The sequence below is a fragment of the Ammospiza nelsoni genome, chromosome 5, assembly GCF_027579445.1.
Source record: "Ammospiza nelsoni isolate bAmmNel1 chromosome 5, bAmmNel1.pri, whole genome shotgun sequence".
NCBI lineage: Eukaryota > Metazoa > Chordata > Aves > Passeriformes > Passerellidae > Ammospiza > Ammospiza nelsoni.
In genome coordinates, this window is record NC_080637.1 from 58710150 (window position 1) to 58735620 (window position 25471).

At 38.5% G+C, this 25471-nt stretch overlaps 1 protein-coding gene across 7 annotated transcripts in view; it reads left to right on the forward strand.

Annotated features, from left to right (window-relative positions):
- Positions 1 to 25016, forward strand: part of PACSIN2 (protein kinase C and casein kinase substrate in neurons 2) — a 55936-nt gene extending 30920 nt beyond the window's left edge. For 5 of the 7 annotated variants that reach the window (XM_059471675.1, XM_059471674.1, XM_059471678.1 and 2 more), the window contains exons 3-11: positions 8472 to 8628; positions 9353 to 9588; positions 10267 to 10422; positions 11492 to 11667; positions 14114 to 14234; positions 16311 to 16435; positions 17109 to 17225; positions 18174 to 18370; positions 23193 to 25016. In XM_059471675.1, coding sequence (XP_059327658.1) covers positions 8472 to 8628; positions 9353 to 9588; positions 10267 to 10422; positions 11492 to 11667; positions 14114 to 14234; positions 16311 to 16435; positions 17109 to 17225; positions 18174 to 18370; positions 23193 to 23305 — 1398 coding nt within the window. In that variant the 3' untranslated portion in view covers positions 23306 to 25016. The remainder of the gene's footprint in view (positions 1 to 8471; positions 8629 to 9352; positions 9589 to 10266; positions 10423 to 11491; positions 11668 to 14113; positions 14235 to 16310; positions 16436 to 17108; positions 17226 to 18173; positions 18371 to 23192) is intronic. The other 2 variants (XM_059471679.1, XM_059471680.1) reach the window with 2 other exon arrangements.
- Positions 25017 to 25471: the final 455 nt, after the last annotated feature.

The window sequence follows — 25471 nt, forward strand, 5'->3', positions numbered from 1 at the left end:
GAGAGAAGCAATCAGTGGCTCAGAATCCCAAGGGACATTGGTTACAAGTGGTGTCCCTCAGGGGTCCATACTGGAACCAGTATTTAATATCTTCATTAATGGCATAGAGGGATCAAGGGCACCCTCAGCAGCTTTGCAGATGGCACCAAGCTGAGGGTGCAGTGACAATCCAAAGGGACCTGGACAAGCTTGAGCAGTGGCCCATGGGAATCTCATGAGGTTTAACCAGACCCAGTGCTGGTGCTGCCCCTGTCTTGGGCACATCCCTGTGTGTGATGGATCCAGGCAGGGGATGAGCAGAGGGAGCAGCCCTGGCTGAAGGACCTGGGGAGCTGTGGGTGAGAGCTGGCCCTGCCCCAACCCAGAGCCCCCGTGTGCTGGGCTGCACCCAGAGCCCCAGGGCAGCAGGGCAGGGGGAATTCTGCCCCTGTGCCCCTCTCTGCTGAGCCCCCCTGCAGGGCTGCATCCAGCCCTGGGCCCAGCACAGCAAGGACAGGGAGCTGCTGGAGCCAGGCCAGAGCAGGGACACCAAGGGGAGCAGAGGGATGGAGCAGCTCTGCTGGGAGGAAAGGCTGAGGGAATTGGGATTGTTCAGCCTGGAGAGGAGAAGGCTTTGGGGTGACCTCACTGTGGCCTTGCAGTGCCTGAAGGGAGCCCACAGGAAAGATGGAGAGAGACTCTGGACAAGGGCCTGGAGTGACAGGACAAGGCCTGTGACTGACAGAGAGGAGGTTTAGATTGGATATCAGGAAGAAATTGTTCCCTGTGAGGATGGTGAGGCCCTGGCACAGGTTGCCCAGAGCAGCTGTGATTCATCCCTGGCAGTGTCCAAGACCAGGCTGGATGGGGCTCTGAGCAAGCTGGGATAGTGAATGGTGTCCCTGCCCATGGCAGGGAGGTAGAACTGGATGATCTTTAACATCCCTTCCAACCCAAGCCATCCCATGATACTTCTGGATTGGAGTCATCTATCCAAACTAAATTTGACTGCTATTTAGTCTAAAACCCATCCTATTTTATATGTTCTGAATTGATTGGTTTGTTTCTGAGGACTGTAACTTTGAATTCTGGTCTTAATCTTTTTCAAAAGGGTTAAACAGCTTTGATCAATGTGTTTTGTTTGATTTGATTAGAAAAGCTGTGGTGCCTTTGGAGTGCCAGCTGAGTGTTTCATGCCTCAGGTCACAGGAAGTAAAGAACTCCTAATCAGTTTGGAAGTTGTTTTGTTACTACAGATTCTGACATTTATACTCCTGTTAGAAGTTTTTCAAGATTTTTGACACAGTACATCTTTTCTTTGTTTTTAAAGTCAGCTTGCAGTTTGTTAAAAGCCACCTTGATATGTTTTAGTGCCACAGCTGCAAGCAGTGAATGTATTTGAACTTGGCTGTGGCACAGAAGTGTCAGTCTGGCAGGGTGAGCTTTCGAGTTTGTTCCCTCACACTCCAAAATAGCTCAGATTTATTTACCTTTGAACTGTGCTGCAAAGCCCATCTTTTTCTTAAAGGCATTTGGCAGACAGTGAGGTGGCTGGCTGTGGACCTAGCTGAAAAACTGACTGTCAAAGCTGGTTTTTGATCACTGTCTATCTGTTGAAACTAAAACATTTTTAGTTGTAGAAAGTTGGTTGTTCTGTTGAGCTAATGAGAACTACACCTAGTAAAATGTTGATAAGTGACCTTCAAAGCTTTTGACATTGCTGTTGACAGAAATTTCATTGTCTTTAGGATGTGAAACACTTTGTTCTCTGTCAGTTTGCTGACTCTAGAAGGCTTTAGTTTCTTTTGGAACTGTCACTGCCTTTGCTATGGTTTCCTACTAAAAAATGTAAATCTGGAGTCTGTAGTTGCCTGGTAGTAGATTTACTACTCTAACCTTCTCTGGTTGCACATGCTCAGACTGTCCATGGAGCAGGTCAATGCAGATTACTTCATCTGTTAAACTTCTTTTATTAAGTTGCTATTTCAATACTGTTCATGGAAATTTCCAGTTCTGGCACTTAGAGTTAAGTTCAGTGCTGGAAATACAATACAAATAGTAACTTGTTTCCTCTAAAGGTTAGTAGTTTTTATTACAACATAGATATTGTTATCAGGTTCTGATTTGTGGTTGGGAAATTGCTGTCTTGTTGAAAGGGAATTGGAGAAGTTGCTGTTTGAACTTGTGTTCATGGTAATGGCTTACTGTAGATCTGGCAGTCAAAAAATGTGGGTAGGTCAAGGCTCAGGCAGAGGTAGTATCTTGTATCAGAACAGCTGATATGAGTGAAAAAAACCCAGGCTTTCAGAATCATCCATGTTTGTTAAGTGTGCCAAAGAAATAGCAGCAGCTTTCTTAATTAAATGGAAGTGGTTTTTTCATATTTGGTAAAACCAAGATACTACTTTAAGGCTTTTTGTCTTCTAGCAGGATGACAAATCCTTTTCAGTAGAACAAATCCTTTTCTTCTCCTCTAATTTCTTTAGGTGTTTAGTTCATAAAAGTACCTTAGAAGTCTGAGAATTTTGTATGTGTTTTAATATAGCTTGCTTAGAGAACAAAGGATTGCAAAATACTAAGAAAAGACTTTCTGAAGGGTAATTCCCACAATGGCACTGAAGAATTTCATCAAAGTTTCAGTTGTAGTAGTGTCTTAAATTGCCTAAGAGATGGAAATTTCACTCTCCTAATTTATTTTTCTGTCAAGCCTCAATGTACCTTCATGTGTCTGGTTAAGCTCATGACTCTCTCTGGGTGTGGAAATCCTAGAGACTGAGGAATCTTGTTGATATGCTCCAAGAAGGGATTCCTGTTTTGAATCTGACATCTGTTTTGATTGGCTGACAAGGATGTTGTGCTCTGGGTAATCAAAGATTTTTGCTGATTGCCTGAGGCAGGGTGGCAGCAGGTTTTCCAAGGGAAAGTAGAAAAGGTACAGTTTGAAAGCCTTTCTGTTTCTTTCTCAGCTATCATATGGAGTTTAAGCATTTGCATGACTGCTGTAAATGCATCATAATCATCTAGGGCACTTTCTGCATCCAAAAATAGACCAGTCCAAAAACTGGTTAGTTCCAACTTTGTGTTGCTTTAGTTAAACATGAAAAGTGGGCATGAGACCTATTGGCCTTGTCCTGCTGGAGTAGTTTGGAATGTCTATGAAAGAATTTGGTATATTAATAATTAACAAAATGCATCATAAAGTTTGCTTTCTGTTTATTAAGCTCCTGCCTTATGCTGGTAATCACAATCAGGGATCTATTAAAAGAAAAATGCCTTGGGCCAGATGAGACCAATGCTCTTGTTCAGTTACATACCTGTGAGGGTAAGAAAGCCAGTGAGTGAGTGTTCCTAGAGATCAAAGTGGGAGTGTATGCATATCTTGCAAGGTAAGACATCAAAAGGAGCAGCTCCCCTGCCTGTGGAGGCACTTACTTTAAATGAGCTCTAGGTCCCTCACAGACTGTGTGCTTCCTTATCTCCCTGACTTTCTGCTAACATCAGCAGCATGGAGCCCATTTATTGCAGGGGCGTTTCAAACACCTACTTACCCAAACAGAAATAGTCACTGAACAGCTGCTAAACCTGCAGCTGGGATTATTTTAGCCCTGTGAGTGATTCCCTTGGAGGACAGGACCTGGTGTGCATTCTGAAGTGCTGAACACAGGGCTTTTGTTGCATTCTGAAGGATTTGCTGACAATCCATTAGCAATATAAGACTTTCAACCTCTCAAAGTGGAAGTTGATCCCCTGTGTAGTATGGATGAATTAAATTTAGCCTCTGTTTGCATTGCCATTGTCCCCTGCCCCCTCCTAACTACATTAAAAACCAACAAAACAAACAACTAAAAAACTCCTTCCCAAAACAAAAACCCCAACCAACCAAAGCAAGACCCAAATGCAACATTCTGGATAAAAATATTTGGATTCTGCAATAGTAGATTCCTGTCACATAGTTGTTTTTTAAATCTCCTTCTAACTTTGAGCAATGGAATATTTTTCATTTACATTGCCAGTGTTTGCTTTACTGGTGTATTTGGCTTAAGATTTTGTGTGTTTAAGAGCTTCCTCAGGATTTTTCTTGTAACCAGGGGTGAATTTGTATGCATAAACTTAAACTTACTCAGAGATAATGCTCATAGGTGCTTGGACTGTGTGTGCTAATTATGCACCAAGATAATTATTCTTATTTATAAAAACCACACAGTGGTTGTAGATGTTTAAGCTGGTTGAAATGTTTGCAAACTTCTCGTTTGACGTAGCTGCAAAGAAATTTTCCTCGTGGTTAAATGGAATGCTGGAAATAGTGTGTCCCTGTGTTGGCCATTGGTATGTGTGGGTTTGACTATGAACCTTTAAAGCTTATTATTCTGTTTCATACCTAGGAGTATTTGTCCCTAAAAATACCTTGTTGAGTTTCTTTTGAATGGTTTCAGTTCATAAAGGCTGATTTGTTATGAATAAGCTCTGCAAACTTGGAAAAAGAGTTGACAAATCTATCTTCAGGCATTTGAAACTCCTGAAGTATTTGTGGTATAATGTTTGTCGTGGTGTGCTGAAATTACCTAAGAGGAGTTTAGCAACAGCTGAATGTTTGCCACCTTCTGGGCTGCTAACAAATGAGAATACTCTTCTTTTTTCTCTCAGTGTACCAGAAAAACCTGCAAGGTGTGTTTAACACTCTAGGCTTTTGTGCTGCTCTATGAATATGCCTTAAAATAAAAAAAGAGTATAACAGTTGCATTGAAGAGCCTATATAATTTAAGACTCTCCCTTTGTGTTTAGTGCTGTGAAATGTTAGAATAATGCAAACTCTTAGATGAATTCCCACTCAAGACCTATCAGTGGCAGAGCTTGGCTCCCTTGGTAAAAGGCAAGCTGCCTGCACTGCCAGCTGTAGGATGATCAATGCCTCATCAGAGGGTGCCTCTGGGCTTTTTTCTGGACCTTACAGATTCCCTAAATCTTAGATCTGGCAGAGGATTTGAGGTGACATTGCTGTGCTCTTGCCTGAGAGGAAGTTATAAAATCAGAAGGAATGCTTTCTTGGTTAGGCTACATGGAGACCTGACAGCATCTATGGTGCTTGTAAGAGATAAATGGGGCAAAATAGGATCAAGTGAGATTTATTAGCAGCAAAACTCAGGGTTTTTTTGCAGTGGAAAAGGGTTAAAACTGATGGTTAATTCAAATTAGAACAGGTAGAAAGAGTGACACAAAACTATGAATCACAATTTTCCCAGAATGAACTGATTGCATCCAAAAAGTGACCATTATAATGGTATTTTTAAAAAATAAACTCTTGATTATTTCCTTTTGAAGTGTTTCTGATAACTAAGGGTAAACAGCAAGTGAATTTGTTATCATGTAATAAACTGTCTCTTTCAGATGGATGTATTGTTGATGCTAAAATGAAAATGGTATAGTTTTTAAATATCTATTTTTCTACTTGAAATGGTAAGAAAGTTTGTGGTCTTACAAGTTACTTTTCTGAAACAAATATTTTATGTGCAGGACATGAAGACTTAGAACTTCATGTCATAACTTCATTCTTATCTTAGACAGTTGTCTGCTCTCTAGCAAGAAATAGTGCCATGCTCAGAATGATCAGGAAATTATTCTAACTAGCAAAATTATGTATGTTCGTGTACTGTACAGGGCTAATTGAGAAGTCTGAAAATTGCCAGGCATTATGTAAAATGGCTCTGGCTGAAACAAAGAAGCGCAGGAGTTTTTTGTTTGTGTTGTTCCTGGTGAGTTGCTACAAATAAAAGAATTCTTCATTTTTAATTTGCTCAAATACTTCTTGTGAAGGGGACGAGGGAAGTGTTGCAGAATTTACCATTTACCTCAGAAATTGGAGAGAAGAGTCTTGAATCAAGAATGTATAAGAGTTCATGTTTTTCAGGGTTCAGGGTGTCTTGAGTGTGTTTCTAGATTTTTATTTATTGTTTTAACTTCTCTACAGTTAATCTAGTAGTTCCTTGACAACCTAAAGACTGAAGTTATTTTCCCTTTACTTGGCTCTATGGCCTAAGGACCTTGTGTCTCAAATCTTATGTCCTGCAGTGACAAGCTGCACATTCCACATGTCTAAAATGTCTCATTGCAGTGTCCCTAACTTAAAATGCAATTTTTAAAAGAAGCCACTAAGTTTTCAAAATGTTATATGCCAAGTTATATAATTTATGTTCTCTGTCATGGAGCACAGAAAAAATGCTGCATTTCCAAAATTCTAGCATTCTTGATAGGGCAAATTTCAGTGTAAAAGGCTTTCTTTGCAATACCAGGTTATTTTCTACTATTGTGGGCCTGATTCCTCTTAATACTGATTTTAAACTGTGATGCTGAGTTCCTTCAGTCTTCCTGTGAGGAAGAGGAGGAGGTGGTGGGTGAATTATCTGTGGTGTGCATGCAGCTCTTTAAAGGTGCCCTTATGTGATAACAGTGAATGGTCACAGGTAAACTCAGTTCAGTTTTTTTGAATACCTGCCTGAAATTTGGCAACTGCTTGATGTTACCATGAGGTTAGAGTTTGCTCAGAATGAAAGGATTAAATATGCCACAAGGCAGCCAGCTCTCATTCAATATTACCATTTAAAATGCTAATTTAATAGTGAGAATTTATGAAAGGAAATGTTTGTGCTACAGACATAAATCCCTGGGTACACAACTGGAGACACAAATTGATGCTAATATAAGGCTTCAGTAGTTGTGCCAAGCTAACATAACCTGTTTTGAAAGTCTGCTTGATTGTGAATCTACAGCTGGAGTAATTCTGAGTAGATGAATGATTTGTCTTTCATTACAAAGGCTGTTGGAGGTATTTAATTCCCTTAACACTTTGATTACATATGTATAACTGCCTACTTCTCCACTTCCATTTATCCTGAAAATAGAAGGTTATTTTTCATACTTTCTTGGTAATAGATGCAATCAGTTGACATGGCTACATTGACTCTCTCTGGTAGCTCTTATCTTCAGTTATATTGTGGTTTATGTTTAAATGGGCTGGGGCTGTGTGTATGCATTTGTTTACGTGTTTTAGACAAATCAGTGACTGCTAACTAATGCCTTACTTAGATGCTAACTAAATTCCTTTGATCTGTTGAAATGGATCTAGTCCAAACCAAGAAACATGCTCAGATGAATTCCTTGAAGCCACTAAGAGAAATGGTTTTGTCATACCATTTATGGTTTTGATTTTATTTTTTCCCCCGATTTTAATGAGAAGACCTAGCATATGTCTGTATTTATAGCATAGTCATTTATTCATCCAGCAGTTAGTATAGGGATTTTATCCACTTTTAAGAGTATTCCTCTGTATACCATTTTTCTCAAGCAAATGGCTTGCATGTGCATCTGCTGACAAAATTCTGAATAAATGTGAACCTAAAAGTTGGATGTTTTTCTCTGTTAGATGTGAAGCAGATATGATTCAAATGTAAAAAATGACTAGCACACTCTGAGTATTTGAATATTTAATCTACTGCCTTGCTGCTAATCTTTGTTTTTCAGTCAGGTGGTTTGGGCAGATAAGAAACTGGCTGTGATATTTAATAGCTTGTGCAAGTTCTCTTAACAGAGTTCTTAGGTCTTGTTTAATGTTTACAAAAGCCAGCCTGAGTGACCTTGAATTCAGTGGAAATGTGACTCTCGGAGCAGTGTAAGGCTTTCTTCCCTTTCAGACATTTAGATTTGTTATTCCACGTAGCTGTGTGCACAAGAGTGAAAGGGGAGTGTTAATTATATAATGGATGTTCATTATATGATGTACATTTTGCTCCATGTCCTCATTTTATTACAGGTTGTACATTGAGCAACTGTGGGGGATTTTTTCTTTAGTATTTACAATTCTAAGTATGGTAACTACACATCCTTGTTGTCAGTATCTTCCCACATTAAATTCTAGAGTACACTTTGGAAATAATTGCTATCTGGTTTTTCAGCAGCGACTGCATTCTTAAAAACTATTATTATGGTTGATAGATATGTTGCAATGCTCCTTTGCATGTCTCTGCAGTTTTATTAATCCTGAAAGATTAAACACAGCATAAAATTAAGGTATTAGGTACTTGATAATGAATATTGAAGAGGGAAAGAATACTGTAGTATTTCTCTTAATTTTCTTCACTATCTAGAGCATTACTAAGAAATAATAATGCAGAACAATTGTGGTGATTGCCCAAAATTACATTTCAGACTTCATAAAATGTAATAAAGCTTTTACTTTTAAAATTAACAACTTTCTTTTACAGGGCAACTTGCAGCCTTTGCTGCATTGTTGCAGTTAGGTTTTATGATTAATTTATGATTAATTTTAATGTTTCAGTTAGGTTTTATGATTAATTGATTTAAGATGAATGAACCTGATTCCATAATTGATTATTTCCTCCTATATTCTCTTACTCTCAGTTTACAGTATTTCTGTTAATTAAAGATTTATCTTGTTTTCAGAGCTTTCAAGCAGAAATTAAGTCTTTGTCTCTTGGTAGGTTGGGAATTACAAGAGGACAGTGAAACGAATTGATGATGGCCACAGACTTTGCAATGACCTCATGAATTGCATTCATGAACGGGCACGGATAGAGAAGGTCTATGCTCAGCAGCTCACAGAATGGGCTAAAAGGTGGAAGCAACTCGTGGAGAAAGGTAATGCTGAGTTTGAACTCTGACAACTTTCTCAAATGGAAAAAAGTGGTTTTATATATATCTTTGTTTTGGTAAGTACAAAGTAGAAATACTGCTTACTATAATGGAGTTTTTGCAAAAGGCTCAGTAATGTGACAAATGACCAAGCTTTTTTGGATAAAAACCCAACCAAGCAAAGCCTGCTCTTTTGCAAATTCACGTGCTTCTTGCTGAAGCAGATGAATCTTGCCTCCAGTACTGAGTTATGTTCTAGAGAACTGTCTGTTTCTCAATAATTACCAGTACAGTTTGAAAAGGGATTCTGAATAACAAGGGGGCACTGACTGTGGGGTAAAAACTGGTAATTAAAGACCTAGGCATTGCTCTAATGGAAGGCTACGGTGATGCTATTTGATATATTCTGGAATAGTTTGTCCTTCCATGGTTATTCACCCTTCAAAAAGTATGTTGAGAAACTAAAGGCAGTTCAAAGGGGAGCTCACATGTGGAATACTGAGAATTGTGGTACAGGGCTAAGGACTCCAGATTAAATGAATATTTTTTTTTCTGGCTTAAAAGTTTGTAATACTCTAAATTTGTATGAAAAAAAAATTGTTCCCTTTTCTAGGTTTGCATCAACATTGTTTACAAGTGAATATAAGTCAATAGTTTCAGGTAGTTTCTTGGGAATATAAGTTCCATGTGGGTGATGGTTACTGAGAATGACACTTTTTGTTGTGTTTAGGCCCACAGTATGGAACAGTAGAAAGGGCTTGGTGTGCTTTTATGTCAGAAGCTGAAAAAGTGAGTGAACTACATCTAGAAGTAAAAGGTTCACTGATGAATGAAGATTTTGAAAAAATCAAGAACTGGCAGAAGGAAGCCTTTCATAAGCAAATGATGGGAGGATTTAAGGAAACCAAAGAAGCAGAAGATGGATTTAGGAAAGCTCAGAAACCCTGGGCAAAAAAGCTGAAAGAGGTACAGCAGTAGATTATGTATTAGATATCCTGTGTTATAATATACTAATGTTTCAAATCTCTATAAGGGAGTAAACTCCCTATTCTTTCTGCTGGACCCTCCTTTCTCTTAAAGATCTCTTGCTTTCTGTCCTCTTCTGAAAATAGATATTTTTCTCTTGGTCTCTCCTAATTTTGGTGAATTCAGTGAAAATCTGGGAAAAGTGAAATTTAAGCTATCATTTTAACACTATCTTATTTCATGCAAGTGAAAGTTATGAATTGCTCAAATAAATGAGGGAAAATGTGTTTGTGGGTTTCCCCCCTCTCATATAACATTATTCCTAAATAATAGGTTGGTAGAAGAAGGGGGAGCAGGTGAACATGAGCATGAGTGAGAAGTGTTTAGTTGGGGACTTTCTGTAAAGCTTTTGTTGAGTCTGTTCCAGCACTTCTCTAAGCTGTTTAAGTGACATTTCTTGTATGGTGATAGAATGCTCCAATGATTTCCTTATGTTGATTCTTATGTGTTTTTCATTCTTTGGCCTAAATGAAAACAATTTCCCCCTCTCCCTCAAAAAAGAAAAATCATCCTGAAAACAAAATCTGACCATTTCTTTATTGCAACATGATTTTATGGCTAAGTTTTTATGGTTGCTGTAGACTGTTCCAGATGCAAAGACTCAAACCCCTTTTGTAGGTGGAAGCTGCAAAGAAAGCTTATCATGCTGCCTGCAAGGAGGAGAAACTGGCTATATCCAGAGAAACAAACAGCAAAGCTGATCCAGCACTGAATCCTGAGCAACTCAAGAAATTACAGGACAAAGTGGAGAGAAGCAAACAAGATGTACTAAAGGTATACTGAATGGTTTTTTGGTTTTGTTTTTTTTATGCACACCTATAGCTTGTGCATATTTAAGCTCTTTTTTCCTCCTGAATGTGCTGTGAACACCAGTTCACATAGCATAGTCAGTTCCAGTTCTGTACCAAAAGGTTAATTTTCTCCCAAGAATGTGTTCTTGCCAAATTTTTCTTTTCTGAAGATGAATAATGTATGGCCTCTATTTAATTTAAGTACTTTCAGCAGGGCGCTAAGCACAGTAAGCCAGCAAACTTCTAGGGCAGAGTTCTACTTATTTACTAGTGAGGGCTGAGCTATTTCACTCAAGAAGCTGAGAGACAGATGCCTAAAACTTGCTGACAGCTAAGTATGTCATCATTCTTGACTGCAGAATGCATTTTTAAAAAATGAAGCTGATATAATCCACTTAAGTAAATGCTGTTCTGTTATACAGTTTGCTTTATCTCTTCAGTGTGCTGCTACTGAGAGGCTTTTAATGTGTGATGCCTCAAAGATGTCTTTTTCCCTTGAGAATGCTTTTCTGAGATCTGGAATGTTATGTTCCATAAGTTGGGATCTTCTAATTCCTGCCTGTGGACTACTTCTGTAAATTAGTGCAGAGTCTGAGGTTGTATCTGTTAGCTGAGCTCACAGTGTATGCAATTTATGTTCACAAAGATGTATGCAATGTTTGGGGTTTTGGTCATAACTCACAGTACACTATGTAAATTACTAAAGGAGAAAAGACAGAGCTTTAAAAGATCTCCAAATACTTTTAATAACTTGAAAGACTTCCTGCTCTGATTTACTCTGTAGCTCCTTTAGTTTTTAACTTCAGATTTACATTAACATTTATCATGGTTTCTGTTAAAAAGCCAGAGAAGAGGCTTGGAGGTTTATTGTAACTGTTTCTGCAGTTTACTTAGATAATTTTCTTTATGCCCTAAGGTGGGTACAGTGGTCATGAGAAGAGTTTGCAGCCTGGCAACTTGTGGTCTAAACCTCAGCCATTGCTGCATTGATGGGTCTGTGTTGCAGGGCACTAATAAAAAATATTGCTAACAGTTTGGTTTTGTACCCCCAGACAAAAGAGAAGTATGAAAAGTCTCTGAAAGAATTAGATAATGCCACTCCTCAGTATATGGAGAACATGGAGCAGGTATTTGAGCAGTGCCAGCAGTTTGAGGAAAAGCGGTTGCGTTTCTTCCGAGAAGTGTTACTGGAAGTCCAGAAACACCTTGACTTGTCCAACGTTGCAAGGTAAAACTGCTAGACTTCAAAATTAATGCTTAATATACTTTTCTGTGGAAACTAATAAATGCTTCAAGTAGATCAGAGTTCAGAGTTCTGATTTCTTTCTAATGTGTTGCTTCAGTTTAAAAGCGTAAGTGAAAGAGATTAATTCTTTGTTTTGTCTAAAATGAGATTAGCACCTATCTCTAACACTTGCCAGAAACAACAGACCCTCATTCTTATGGTGTTTTATAATCAAATATGGTCCAATTAGAAGGGATTCTGCACTTAGAACCAAAAAATGCTGGATCAAAGATTGGGAAAAGAAGGTCTTGGTTTATTATGTGTCTTACATGTTTATTAGAGAATAAACTGGAATTTATTAGTGTAGGACAGCATAAAATTTGTAGTCAGTACATTTATTGTTAAAATATTAGAGCTCAGTAATGAAATTACCTTGATCTGGGGATGAATTTAAGATCCATAAGTTAACCACTGCTCAACTCTTTTCCACCTTAATTTCAAAGTCTGCCCTTTTTACTGTCATGTATATCAAGGATGTCTTGTATTTTGTTCTTTCTGCCCAAGCCCTCACTGTATTCCAAGAAAACTAAACTTTTGCTAGGGAGCTCCAGACACAGGAACACTTGCAATGAGTGCTGTAACCATGGCAGTATTTTGCATCCCACTTGTAACAGCAGAGGTCATGTGCACTCTGCTTAGCACTTCAAGTGCATAAGGAAAAGGAAGAACTGATTTTAACCTGAGGGGTGTCCCAAACGGGCTTGCTATATTGTCACACAAATGTTAATGCTGGCATGAGGAAAGAGGGTGGCACAGAGGCAAGAACAAAAACAGAGCAAGGAATAGGTAAGGGGAAAACCACTTATTTTGGCATCATTACCATTTTGGGTGGCTTCAAAGTTCTTATGGAACTGATGTGGGAAGTAGATTCTTTTTGCTGTCAGAGTGGATAGATGATAGAATTGCTGCCCATTTGATTCAGTTTCATCAGCTTAAATGAAACTACAAATCAGAAATAAATGAGAAATAGTTGGCCGAATGAAGAAGGTTGAGGGAAGACCACAGAAAATGACCAAGTGGAGAGGCAATGATTTCCTTTTAAGATCCTTAGAATTCCAGGAGTGATGATAAGCATCAAAGAAAGAACAGAACTAGTAGGGTGAAACCAGGGAAAAAGCAGCTGTAACTGGTGATCTGTTTCCTTATCTTTGCCTCTTCAGTACAGAGAAAAAAGATGTAGAATTAGTCATGAAAAGAAAGTTTGATTTTTAACTGTAATGATGCTAAAGAGCACAGTCCAGAAGATAGCCTGCCATGCTTTCCAGAGATGGAGACCTAAAGTTGTTGTTGATTTAACTGATGGCTGGTAATGATGTATTCCCTTTCTCAAAATACATGCCTCTCTATTGCTTAAATACATTGAAATGACTGCTGATGTAGGAAAAAACCCATACTATGTGTATGTTAAAGCAGTCAAGTATTGTATAGAAATTGAGAAATGTGGAAGTGTATTTTGAGAAAGTTTGACTCCTTGACAATGTAGCACTAATGAATTCTAATTCTAAATTTTGTGTGATCTGGTCTGGAAGGATTTTCACAAATACTCTACCTTGAGTATAATAGCAGCTCAACTATATATAAAGTCATATAATAGCAGTTCTGTGTCTCTTATTTTAAGCCTTGTGACTGTTGGGATATTTTTAAACTCTGAGTTCCATACTGCACCATATTGGTGGCTTTGATATAAATGCATTGTCATGCACATTAGCATGTGCATGGTCTAGGATCAGAGCTGTATCTGCAACATGACTTCTGTTAATGAAAAATAACTAGGGTGAGAGATAAGAAAAAGTAGTAAGGTTCTTTTTCACAGTGTTTGATTCAAATAGTACAGTTAGTAAAATCAGACAGTACCCAAACCAGGAAAAGCAGCTTTCAGATATTATACCTGCATAGGAAAATGTTTAACCCATTTACCTCTGCTGCAGGTTTGGGGGCTTTATTTTTATAATTACTTACAATCCTCACTGGATTAAAACAGAAGTTTTCACAGAGTCCTGTGGACTTAGCACAAAACCAGTTTCTACTGTCTTGTAGATAAGTTTTGAAATTCAAGAAACTTCCAAGACTACATTTCAGTTGTTTAAATACAGTCCTATGTATATATATGTATTTTAATGACAGCCAATTAAATTACACAAGAGTAATAGTTTTTAAATGTGGTAAACAAGGATTTTATGGAGTCATGAACTTTGAGCAAGTTTACTTGTTGGACTACTCTTCCCTTTTTACAGGCTCATAAGAGGTCTGTGAGTTTTTAAAAGTCTATCTTGCTATAAGTTTCTTCAATGCTATTGTGAACTTTAAAATAGATTTTTTAAAAAACTGCTTAGGGATTTGCCATGATTCTAAATGTGATACTAAATTAGAAGACAAATTTGTTTTTCAGTTACAAAAACATCTACCGTGAGCTGGAACAGAATATCAAAACAGCAGATGCTGTTGAAGACTTGCGGTGGTTCAGAGCTAATCAAGGTCCAGGGATGTCAATGAATTGGCCTCAGTTTGAGGTAAGGTCACAGTACTTAAACCACTGAATTGTTTTGTCTACTTTTTTCCTCTTTGCTTTTTGTAATATATAATTCTGATGTAATTCTTAACTTCAAGCTTCCAACACTGAATCTTTTTGTTTTGCAAGTTATATTGTTTTCTTATCTCAGTTTTCACTGGACCACAACTTTTGGAGGTGATTATGTGGAGCACCTATTTAAAGAGAAAAAGGCTAAACCAGGAAACTACAGTGCCTTTTTCTAAGCTTAAGTGATTACTGAAGTTCTTAGCCATTGTTTAGTTGATACCTCTCTGACACCTGCATATATTATCCTTTATGTTTTACTTTTCCCCTTGGTGGGAGATTTCAGTTTGATTTTCCTTGCTGTTAGCAGGTAATTGTAGCATCTGCTGCCAAGACTCTGAAAAAGTCTGAACTAAACAGTTCAAAATTTGAAATTTGATACTTAGAATTCAATACTGCTCTATTTAAAAAAAGTTCCACCTTTACTCACTTAGTCATTTTATTGCTGGATGCCATTTTTGAAAGAAAGGAGTTTTTCTAACAGTGGTCTGTTACCATGGCCTACAAGAAATATGTACAAAAATGTGTCAGTGCAGATCATACTACTTATGTATGATAGCTAGAAGTGGAATGAGTTGGACCAGAATCATGGGTTTAGTTAAAATAAGTTCTAGAGATTAAATTAATGGAGTGGAAGCATAAACTCTGGAGTGTTTCACTGCTCCCTTATTAACCATAAAGGAAAATAGCACTTGTTTTGAAAATACTGAGTAACTTTAGATTGGAGGTTTGAGGAAGAAAATTCATAACAGTCCTGTAGAATTTCTTTGCCTGAAACACTGAAGTGCAGTTACTTCTGTGTGGGGAAATGACTATCCTTTTTCTTAAGCATTATAATTACCTAATTAAGTGCTCCTGTTTCCATTTTCCTAATCAAGTTTTTTCTTGTTTACATGCTACAAGGATGATGTAAGTAAAATGTCATGATCAAATGACTATGAAATTGCATTGTAAACTGCAAATATGCATAGGTCAGTGGTCTTTTAACTGTGGTAACTCAGAAATCCAATATGTATTTTACAAAGTTAAAATAATGAGGTATTTGAAGAACTGTGCAGAATGCACAGGACTGACTCTGCTACATGAGAGTGATAGCAACTCTGAAAACTTCCATTTCCTGATAAAAATATGTATCTCAAATGCCATCTTTTGTATAGCAAACTCTCTCCTGACTTTTTTTACTTTTAAGACTTCGAGGAAGCATGTCTCAGCATAGGATATTTGCTTGCATCCATTTGCTTGCATTTTGTTTTCTGTTGGTTCCTGCTTTGTATCAGTATAGCACATATAGTATAACAGGATAGCAAAGCTTAACTTTGACTTGATGCAGGAGCTGTGTTTTAGGTCTCACCATGCCTGTCCCATCTGCCTCTGAATGGTTCAAAACATCAAGAAGGGTCTGCAAAGGGCATCATTAGTCTTGTCAATACTTGTGTTGATTTGAGCCTTAACTCCTATATATGGCTTTTTAGGACAATGAATTTCACTAAATCCAGAATGAATTACTTTTAGGGCTTAAATCTTAGGAACGGATTTAAATTAGCTTCTTCTTTGTAAGTCATCTGAGAGTTGTTCTTGAGAAGTAAGCCCTCTCTTAAAATGCCTTTTTTAATTGAATGTTAGAGTTATCTTTTAAAGCCAGATGTCTTGGCATTATTTGAAACTGTAAGCCCTCACAGTACATCTTTTAAATATCTGTCCTGGCCAGCTCTTTTGATGGCTCCAGTTGTGTGCCACATGTCTGGTATTTTAAGTCTTTTCAAGGGACTCAGAATACTAAACAGGGAAGTGCGGGTAGCTGGGATTTTGTGAGTAGCACAGACACCTGTTTGCACTACTGGAGTGGGAACCAGATGAGAATTGTACGTGAAATGTTTGGAGTGAGTTGTCTTTAGTAATTATGGATAGTGCTGTATATATAGATGTATGTTCCATAAGTCAGTCTGAAAATTAAATGTGGTAATTACTTGTTTAATTAAATTTCTCAATCACGTTTTGCATTCGTTGGTAGGAGTGGTCTGCAGACCTGAATCGCACTCTCAGCAGAAGAGAAAAGAAGAAGGCTTCTGATGGAGTGACTCTGACTGGCATCAATCAGACAGGAGAACAAGTTTCACAGCCTAACAAACATAGCAGGTAGCTTTTTTTATGCCTAAAAACACTAACTGGAAGATTGTTGCCTTCAAATGCACTAAGCTCTACAGGATCAAAAAGTCACTGTCCAATCAAATGATAAATGATAATTATCTGCGAGCATTTTTAGTGATGTCTCTGCATTTCACAAATAAATTTGGAAATTATTCTTCATTTTATAGCTCTCTTTCCATTGGGAGCTGAAAGAAACCAAGCTTCATGAGAAACTGAACTTTCTGTACTTGATCTGGTGGTCTCTTCCTACCTTCCCACCTCTAGAAATGACAATAATACTTTGAGGTCTTAGTTTGCAAAACATTTAGTCACACCAGAATTCTGGATGTGATTAATACAAAACTGTTAACATCAACTGCTTTAAAAAGGAATGAAGCTGGCCAGAAAAATTGCATTGCCTTTTATTGCAGGCAGTAGGAAAAAAGAAATTGTGGTCTACAAAAGATACTCTAATTGTGGAGGAATGCTCCATATGTGAGACTTTCCAAGCTTTCTTGAGTCTTCTGCTGCATTTGATAGATGTTTTGGTTTTGTTTAGTTGTTTATTTAAATCTTTTTGACTGAAGGAGGGGTCTGCTAAGAAACTGCTTAGTGGGACACCAGTGGTAGTGTTCTCTTATACAGATAGGGTCACCATAATGCTTTTTCTTTTCCAAATTAGCAGTCTTAGTGTCCAGAGTAACACAGTGCAGTCAGTACAATCAAGTTACAATCCCTTTGAAGATGAAGAAGATACTGGGAGTACTGTCAGTGAAAAGGAGGACAATAAGATCAAAAAGTTGGTGAAATGTTGTTTTTTAATTGTTTTCACATTTGCACTTTCTCTATCCAGGGTTTTCTATTTTCGGTTTCTATAACACTACGCTGGTCAGTGCATGATGAGTTTTTAAGCAGTTGTGTAAGCAACACTGTAACCTAACTTGTCTTTCCTAACAGATGCCATATCTGTTGCTTCATCTTTGGTTTCAAACTACTGTGGTTATTGGCAGTTGCTAACAGAACTGCTGTTGCTTTTTTTCCCTTCCTTTCCCAGTCCTATAAAATGTTAAAACTGATGTGTTTTTCTAGCGAAACTGCTTCTGGAGCTTTACTGCTCTGTGTCTTCTCACTGAATAAATCTTCTTTTAAGATGCTTTCTTTTTTTGTTTAGGACCTTCTCGAGCAGCTGCCTGTTGCTTCAGTGTACACTCTAGGGATATTCCACTCTATTAACTGGCATGTGCATGCTGAACAGTGAACTTCCCTTTAAATGATGAACTTGTTGCAGTATAATGAAGTTCTTTATTGGTGGATTACAATATAGAAAAAATGTTGGAAGCTATTGTAGAGGTGCACAGTGGTTTGGGAGGAAGGTTCTGCAAAGCAATTTAAATGTCTTACCTAAACCAGATAACCCCTCTCATTGACTGTGGCATCCCTTTTACCTTTCCAGAGTAAATAATCTCATGGATTATATGGATTTTTTTGAGAGAGAGGTCCTTTGAGTTTGTGGGGAGATTGACATGTGTGTTAGTTTTTCCTTTTTGTAACTTTTTAAATGCTTTGCAAGAATGTTTTTATTTTTTAATGGGGCATTGTCAGTTAAAGATAGATAAGAAGATACCAGAAGGAAAGTTTCAAAGCTGGGCTTTAGAGTGGAGTTTAATCATATTCAGGGTTGTCTTAATGGTGTTTCTAGTCTCCTATTTTAAAAGTGGAAAATAATAACTTCAAATTTGATTTTCAGTGTTAGCAGCTATGAGAAAAACCAAAGCTACCCTACAGATTGGTCTGATGAAGAGTCCAACAACCCCTTCTCCTCCACTGATGCAAATGGAGACACCAATCCCTTTGATGAAGACACCCCTCCTGCCATGGAGGTGAGAGTACGTGCACTCTACGACTATGAGGGCCAGGAGCAGGACGAGCTCAGCTTTAAGGCTGGTAAGTTTGCAATGTTCACTTTAAAATATTTATCACAAAGGAGAAAGGCAGGCAATTTTTTCTCTCTTGACATTTTATTTTCTCTGGATTCTCTGGGTGTACAATTCCACATGCAGGATCCTATCTAACCATCATCCCTCCTACCAATACTTTTTGGTCTCCCCTGTTTGGCAGCACTGACTCCTAAGCTCTTTGAAATGTGTTGAGTTGCCTCTGAGATGCTCCTTTCTTCCTATCTTAAGTGAAACAAAACTATCTGCAGAACTGAAAATCCTCTCTCTCCCTTTTCTTCCTTGATGACAGTAACAGCTGCTGCTTTTAGCTGTCTGGAAATGCCAACCCTACAGAGTTGTTTTTTAAAGGAAAATACCACAGCAGCTATTCTTTTATTAAATCAACTGATACCTTCTCTGTTTAAATGAAAAGCATCCAATTTTTGGCATCCAGCTTTCTGCACTGCTAACTTTTTAAGGTTGAAAATTTAGCCATGGACAGATACCTTTTAAACTGTCTCTGTTCACCCCTCTTCAGTGTATGTTAAGCACAGGGATTGTCTTTACCTGGGTTTTTTCAGTCTTGTGTTGTATTAGGGTACATTTAGTACACCTCTTCCTTCTTAAGGTGTTGTATCTCCCTTGAGCCCTAAACCCTTTTTTCCCTCACTGTTACAGGAGTTGAGGGAACAGAATAGATGCAGCTGATGGGGGAGACCCATCACACAGTTTCCACACACAGGGAGGTGACATCAGGGTGTGATGGCTGCACACCACAGGTGCTGCTGCCTCCAGCTGAAATCTACCCCCTGTTCATGACTTTCAAGCCAGTTGTGCAGCTGTCTTGCCCAGAATTGCAGGAGACATTTTCCAGCCAAGAATTCAAGAACAAGATTGCAGGAGTAGTTTAGCAAAAGCAAGCAGAACTTCACTTTGTGCAAATGAGAGAGATAGACACTCTTTGAGTTTGTCTCTTTTCCTATTTGCTTGTCATTTATTCCCATCTCCTGTAATAGAAAAACAGGATTCAAGTGTTGAAAAGAAACTCCAGAAAGATTTTGTCTGCCTCCCTTTCAACTAGGGTTACTTCAAGTTAGTGCTACTTCTATACCACCTGCTGTGGTTCTTAGGTGGATGTTAGGGCTTAAAGTTAGGAAACCAGACCATGTTGTAGCTAATCAGGGAACTGCAGGATGTCTGTTCTGCTGATGAAGGGGCTGCTCAGAATAGTGTGTCATATTCTAAATGCAGTTTGTGCTTTCTGAACCAAACACCCCCCAGCTCAGGTGGTGGTACTGTGCCTTTAACTCACCATTTTCCTTTATTGTTAGTGAAACCACTGAACATCTGACTTTTCTTCTTTGTAGACAAGTATTGTAGGCTTCCAGAGTGGAGGAATGGGTTACTTGTCCGTGAACTTTGCTGAATTGTGCCCTGACAGAAGTTCAGTAGTAATAAAACATCCGGTACTTCTGTGTAATGCACACAAGCCGAAAGTTACTTTTCATTCTATAGACTTTACCTGCTCTGTTTTTCTCAGCAGGGGATGGAAGCATGCTAATCCTCTTGAAATATATCTCTGGTACCTGTGAAGCAGCAAGGGTTTAAGTAATGAGTATTTCCTTGGCAAAACCATGCAGTGTTTATATACACAGATATAATGGTTTATATACACAGATGTAATGGTTAAATACAAAGTCAGGTGGTGTGTGCTGGAGTACCAGCTGTGTCACTTGCATTAAACCACTGAACCAAGTGGCTCTCACTGTGTGAGGTCTGTAGAAATAAAGCAGAGGAGCTATGAACTGTGAGATATATGCAGACTTCACTTAAAAAGAGTTCAGTACTTTGAAGGAAGAGCGTTAAAGAATATTACAACACCAAATGATGTCATTGATACAGTTGTAGGAAAGGGATGATGTGCTAGACCATGATTTCCCTTAGAGATGCTGAATTAATAGGATGGCTACTTAGTTATTAGGCAGAAGTGTTAGTGTGACTAGCTTTACATTGAACATACAAAAAACTAAGGAAAAGAACTTACTAGGTCAGGTGGGAGCCAATTTAAAATGTACTCAATCCTGTGTTCCTCTGTAGATATCTCTAGGCTCCTAAGCAGCTGTCAACAGAGGATTAATACATTTTAAGGATTGTTCAAATGTACATGGATATTCTGAGATAGGATTTCCTTGGGTATTCAAAGAATTTACCTACAAAATGCTTCTAAATGCATCTTACAGAATATATGCTGTCACGGTTTGATGCTGGTGCAATGCCAGTGCTCCCATGAAAATATATGCTCCCTGATGCCTGCTGTGAGATGTGACCAGGAATAGAGCAAAGCAGGCTCCAACTTAGGAATAAAGAAGAAAAACTTTATTAACTTACAACTATATGTAAAAAGAAACACACACAGAACTCAATTAAAACCTTCCAAAACCATTCCTTCTCCCCCCACCAAATTTCCAATACATCCACCCCTCAGATCATCAACTCTCAGTCCATCACAAGCCTTTAGATAATCAATTCTCAGTTCATCAAGGAGAGAGGAGTCCCTCTTGTGCCATAGGCTTCCCCTGGAGACACAGTTGAGACCTCTTGTGTTTCCATGTCACACGTGGCACCGCCCAGAGATCATTTGCCATCGTGACATCTTCCTTCCGTGCCCAGTGCTCTCACCACTGTGCATGGACCAGAGCTGCTTCTAGGGTTCCCCTTTTAAGGATGCTTTGTCCAGTTCCAAAAAAAGCACAGTCTCTCACTTTTGGGACACCAGTCCCCCCCAAATTCACCCTCTGGGGCCGAGGGGTCTCGAGAACAGAGATCTTCTTCTCCTTCCCTAAAGACGGAGGGCACCAACCACCCTCCTCACCCATCGCCTCTGTTCACGCACTCCTTCACATCACATCACTGCACTCTCCTGGCTCCAAGCCATTGCCTCCCCCTAAATGCAGTCTCTGTGTCACAGGAAAAATGGTTCTGTCCATGGCTATACAAGAAAAGTCCAGCCAAAGGCCATTCCATCACCTCCACCCACCCAAGATTCTTCTCAACTTCTCTCGTGGCCCATTTCCTCTTATCTCATCTCAATCTCTCTTCTCATTCAACTCCAGGAGGATCCTCATTTGTAAGGTTTCCATCATTCAAGAAAAGGGTTAAAAATCTCAGGCTCTGTCTGTCCCGAACTCCCACAGCAGGGCAGTGTCTCCCCCTCTCTCTCTCTCTCCCTCTCCCTCTCTCTCCTGGGGTGGGGTGTGACTGCCCGATGCCTCTGGGTGCTCCTCCACCCTTCCATCCTGCCGGGGCCTTCACCTCCCCTCTCTGCCCCAGGCCCGGCCTACCTCACCCAGCCCATGGCTTCCCCTCCCCGCCCAGGCCGCAGCCGCCAGGGCAGCTCTGACCTCTTTCACCAAGGGAACCCAAGAGAGCTTCCCCCGCTGGGAGTGCTCTGCTTTTAACCCCCTGTGTTCTCAGAGGCGTATCCATGTCCTCAGTGGCCACACCAGGTGCCAATATTCAAATCTGAGCACCCATTGGTTTGACCACAGCATCCCAAAAAACTCAATTCCTTTTCTAACCAGGACACATGCTCTGCATGGTGTCCATTAAATGTACTTTAGTACACAAAACTCGGTTTTTTTAGTGGAGTACCTTTACATCTGGTGCTTTTTGTTTTGTTTCTTCTCCTGGCAAACAGCTGTAGGAGGCTTCCAAAGAGCAAGAATAACTTGATTCATATCCTATGAGAGGTTTCATAAGCATGTAAGAGGATGGGACATAATTATTTACAATATGTCTGTCTCGCCCTCCTGTGGCCTTCAGTGGCTGAGAATAGTGACAGTAAAGGTTGTCCCTGCTATGTTGTCAGAGTATGTTATTGTGTGTTCTGGTTTTATCATCACAGTGGTTTCATTGTAACTGCTGTGCAGATGACACTTAAAAGTGTTAATATTTTCTTAGGCCTCCAGGATCACCAAGTTTCCAAGCCAAGTTTTGATACAAATGCATTTGTTAGGGCATACTGTCATTGAAATGTGAAATTTGAGTGCTCTTTGTTTCCACTCTTTATTAACACACGCTTCATGGAAGGTTTGAAATTGTTCACTCCCATTCTGCAGCACTAGAAAAAGTGGAAAAGTTGTAACATATTTCCATAAACCAAATAGAGTCTGAAGTGCCAAACATTTGTTCACAATGGGTATTTATTAGTTTTCTGATAAAAACTAGAAGAGATGAAACTTTAACCTTTTTATGGAAGAGAAAAGCTATAAAGATAAGTATCTTGAGAAGATTTAATAGGAGCCTTGTCTATTTCTACCAAAAAAATTATAGTCCTTAGGCTAGTTTATATTCTCCTAAATGACACCAAGACTCTCTACTATTTGAGACTGTAATAAGTGATTAATATATTCATCATCTGTTTCCTATTGCTAAGATAAAACACACATCAGTTTTATCTAGGGAAAACATTTGACACAAATTAGTTGCACAGGAGGAAAATAATTGTTACTTAATGTGGCCTTTTTTGCCTGGCTGAGGTGGAGCCTTCCTTTGCTCCTATGGAGCATCTTGGAGTCTGCAGGCTCTCAAAAGTCAAAGTATTCCCTGAGGATGTGCAATATCAGGTGTGCATTGCAGTCAAAATGAAGTTATCTTATAGTTTAGACATTCATGAATGGATAATCTGGAAATTAGCAAGCAAATTCTGAGCTGTTTAATCTCTGTAGCATTTTCTTCCATGTTTTCCTTAAAACCTTAAGACAATAAGCCAAATGAAACATGTATTTGACTTTCACTGAGTTGGGGAAAATGTTCCTTCTTTTCTTCAGGGGATGAGTTGACCAAAATAGAGAATGAGGATGAGCAGGGCTGGTGCAAAGGACGCCTGGACAATGGACAAGTTGGTTTGTACCCAGCAAACTATGTGGAACCAATCCAGTGACAAAGGACAAAATAAACACAGAAGTGTCACAAGAGCTCTGTAGGCCTGTACAGTGTATTTAGGTGAAGTGAGAGGAAACTGAATGGATGTATAGAGTGTATATATTTTAATGAAATGTGAGAGCTTGATACCCAAATAAGGCTGAATGAAAGACAAAAGCTTGACATTGATCTCACACCTTGTACCCAATGCAAAGGAGAGGAGTAAGGCTGAAAAATAGTATGATAGGAAAAATACTTTTTAAACTTTTTCTTCCCACATGGTCTGTTATTGTGGATCCTAAATGTTTTTGCATTTTCTATGCTTATGCCTCATCCTACCCCAGGTATGTGGCTTATGCTCACTTTTGTTTAATCAGTTATTTTAAGTGACCTTTCAGTAACTTGCAACTTGAATTTTAAAGATTGATAAGAACAAATAAAGAATTAACTATAATGTCTGAAAGATGCAGTATTTTTTTATTTAAATGCTATGTAGTTAAGCACCTTTTTTATGCTTTATCAATTAATACTTAAATTATGACATAGATTTAGTTACCATTTGACTGAATGAAAGCTTTTTCCATGTTGTAGTAATCTTTCTGTGTTGTCAGCATGGCTTGAAGTTGTAAATGGAGTTGTAAAACAAAATTCTGTATTTAATAAATATCTGTTACAGAAGGTTATTTGTAGCAGAGATATCTGCAGGTGTCATGGGTTGGGATTCTATTACAAATGTTCTTTATGTGGGTTGACACTTGAACTAAGAGTTTTCCATCTAGATCTTAAGTGGCATTCAAGAGAAATATGAATTATGCATAAGCCCCAGAAGAGTGGCTATTTCCAGCACATGTTTGCAGGGAAAAAAAAATCTCCTTTTAACTGCTAATGATTTTTGGGTGATTTGAAATGTTAAATCTGTGAAGGCTGATTATCTTGAACAGAGAAGACTGTAAAATAGACTAAATGCTTTTATTAATAGCCTATCTATTTTGTGTATATGTACATATGATTTGATATTCCAGAATATGAAGAGCATGGCTATTAGTTATCAAGCCTTTTGGTGTCAATAAGATTTAGACTATTTTAAGAGTTTAAATTATAGGTATATTTAAATCTGCTTTCCTGTCATATTCATTACTGTATCATAGACAAAGTATTCTGTGATAAGATTTTTCAGAAGTACAGTAAATACACTAATATACTCAAAATCAGTATTTGTGGGTAAATTAATGAGTCAAAGTATAAACTAGCTTTAGTCCAAACATGGATTATTGTAGCAGAACACTGTAAAATCTACATTTGTTTGCAGTTACAACTTGGCCAGCTGTAGTTGTGTCAAATATTCACTTGTGACATTGAAAACTGGGTTGTAAAAACTACAGCAGATCTGTGTTAAAGCTAAGTATCAGGTAAGTAGATTTGCCATGTTAGGAAGCTACACTGTAATGAAGTTAACAAATCTTTTTTGAGGTAACTATAAAACACTGTTGGTAATCTTGGACCCTATAATTTTTGAGCTTATAGATATATTTAGTCATTATTTTCAGTGAATCCAAATGTGCAAGCTTAGAAAGTGGATGTATGTATATGTCTGTCAACAAAAACTTAGCAACATATTTGTTCATCCACAGGACAGTTGCTAAAATTGTCAGGAATTACTGGTTTGGGTCTCTGTGTTGTAAAATATTTTAGAAAACAATAAAGTCTGTTAATCTCTTAAATACACAGAATGCACCTTTTACTATTTCAATGTGTGTCAAAGCACAAATAATCTGTGCATTTCATTGCAATTCATAGTGACAAAACCTGCATTGTGTAAAAGAGCCACAAGCAGGAGTGTGACATGGGTGACATTGTGCCATTTGCAATAAAGGGAGGTGCCGTGCACAGGAATTCTTGGCAAAACATTCCAGCAAAATCTTCATGGGAGAAGAGAAAACTGTCTTTTATGGGTTACAGAGTCCACTGTGATGCTGCTTTCTGTGGTGTTGTCAAGCCTCAGATAGCGTGGGTGAGCAGCTGAGCTTTTTATTTCTTCTTAAATAAAGTATCTGAATATTTTCTGCCTTTGAGTTTTCTTGTTGACTGGCAGTGATTAATGTAGTGCTGTTAGTGACAGCTGGCTGAGGGTTTTCTGTCATCTCCCCCATCAACACCTGCTGAGCAGCAGATCCCAGAGGAGCAC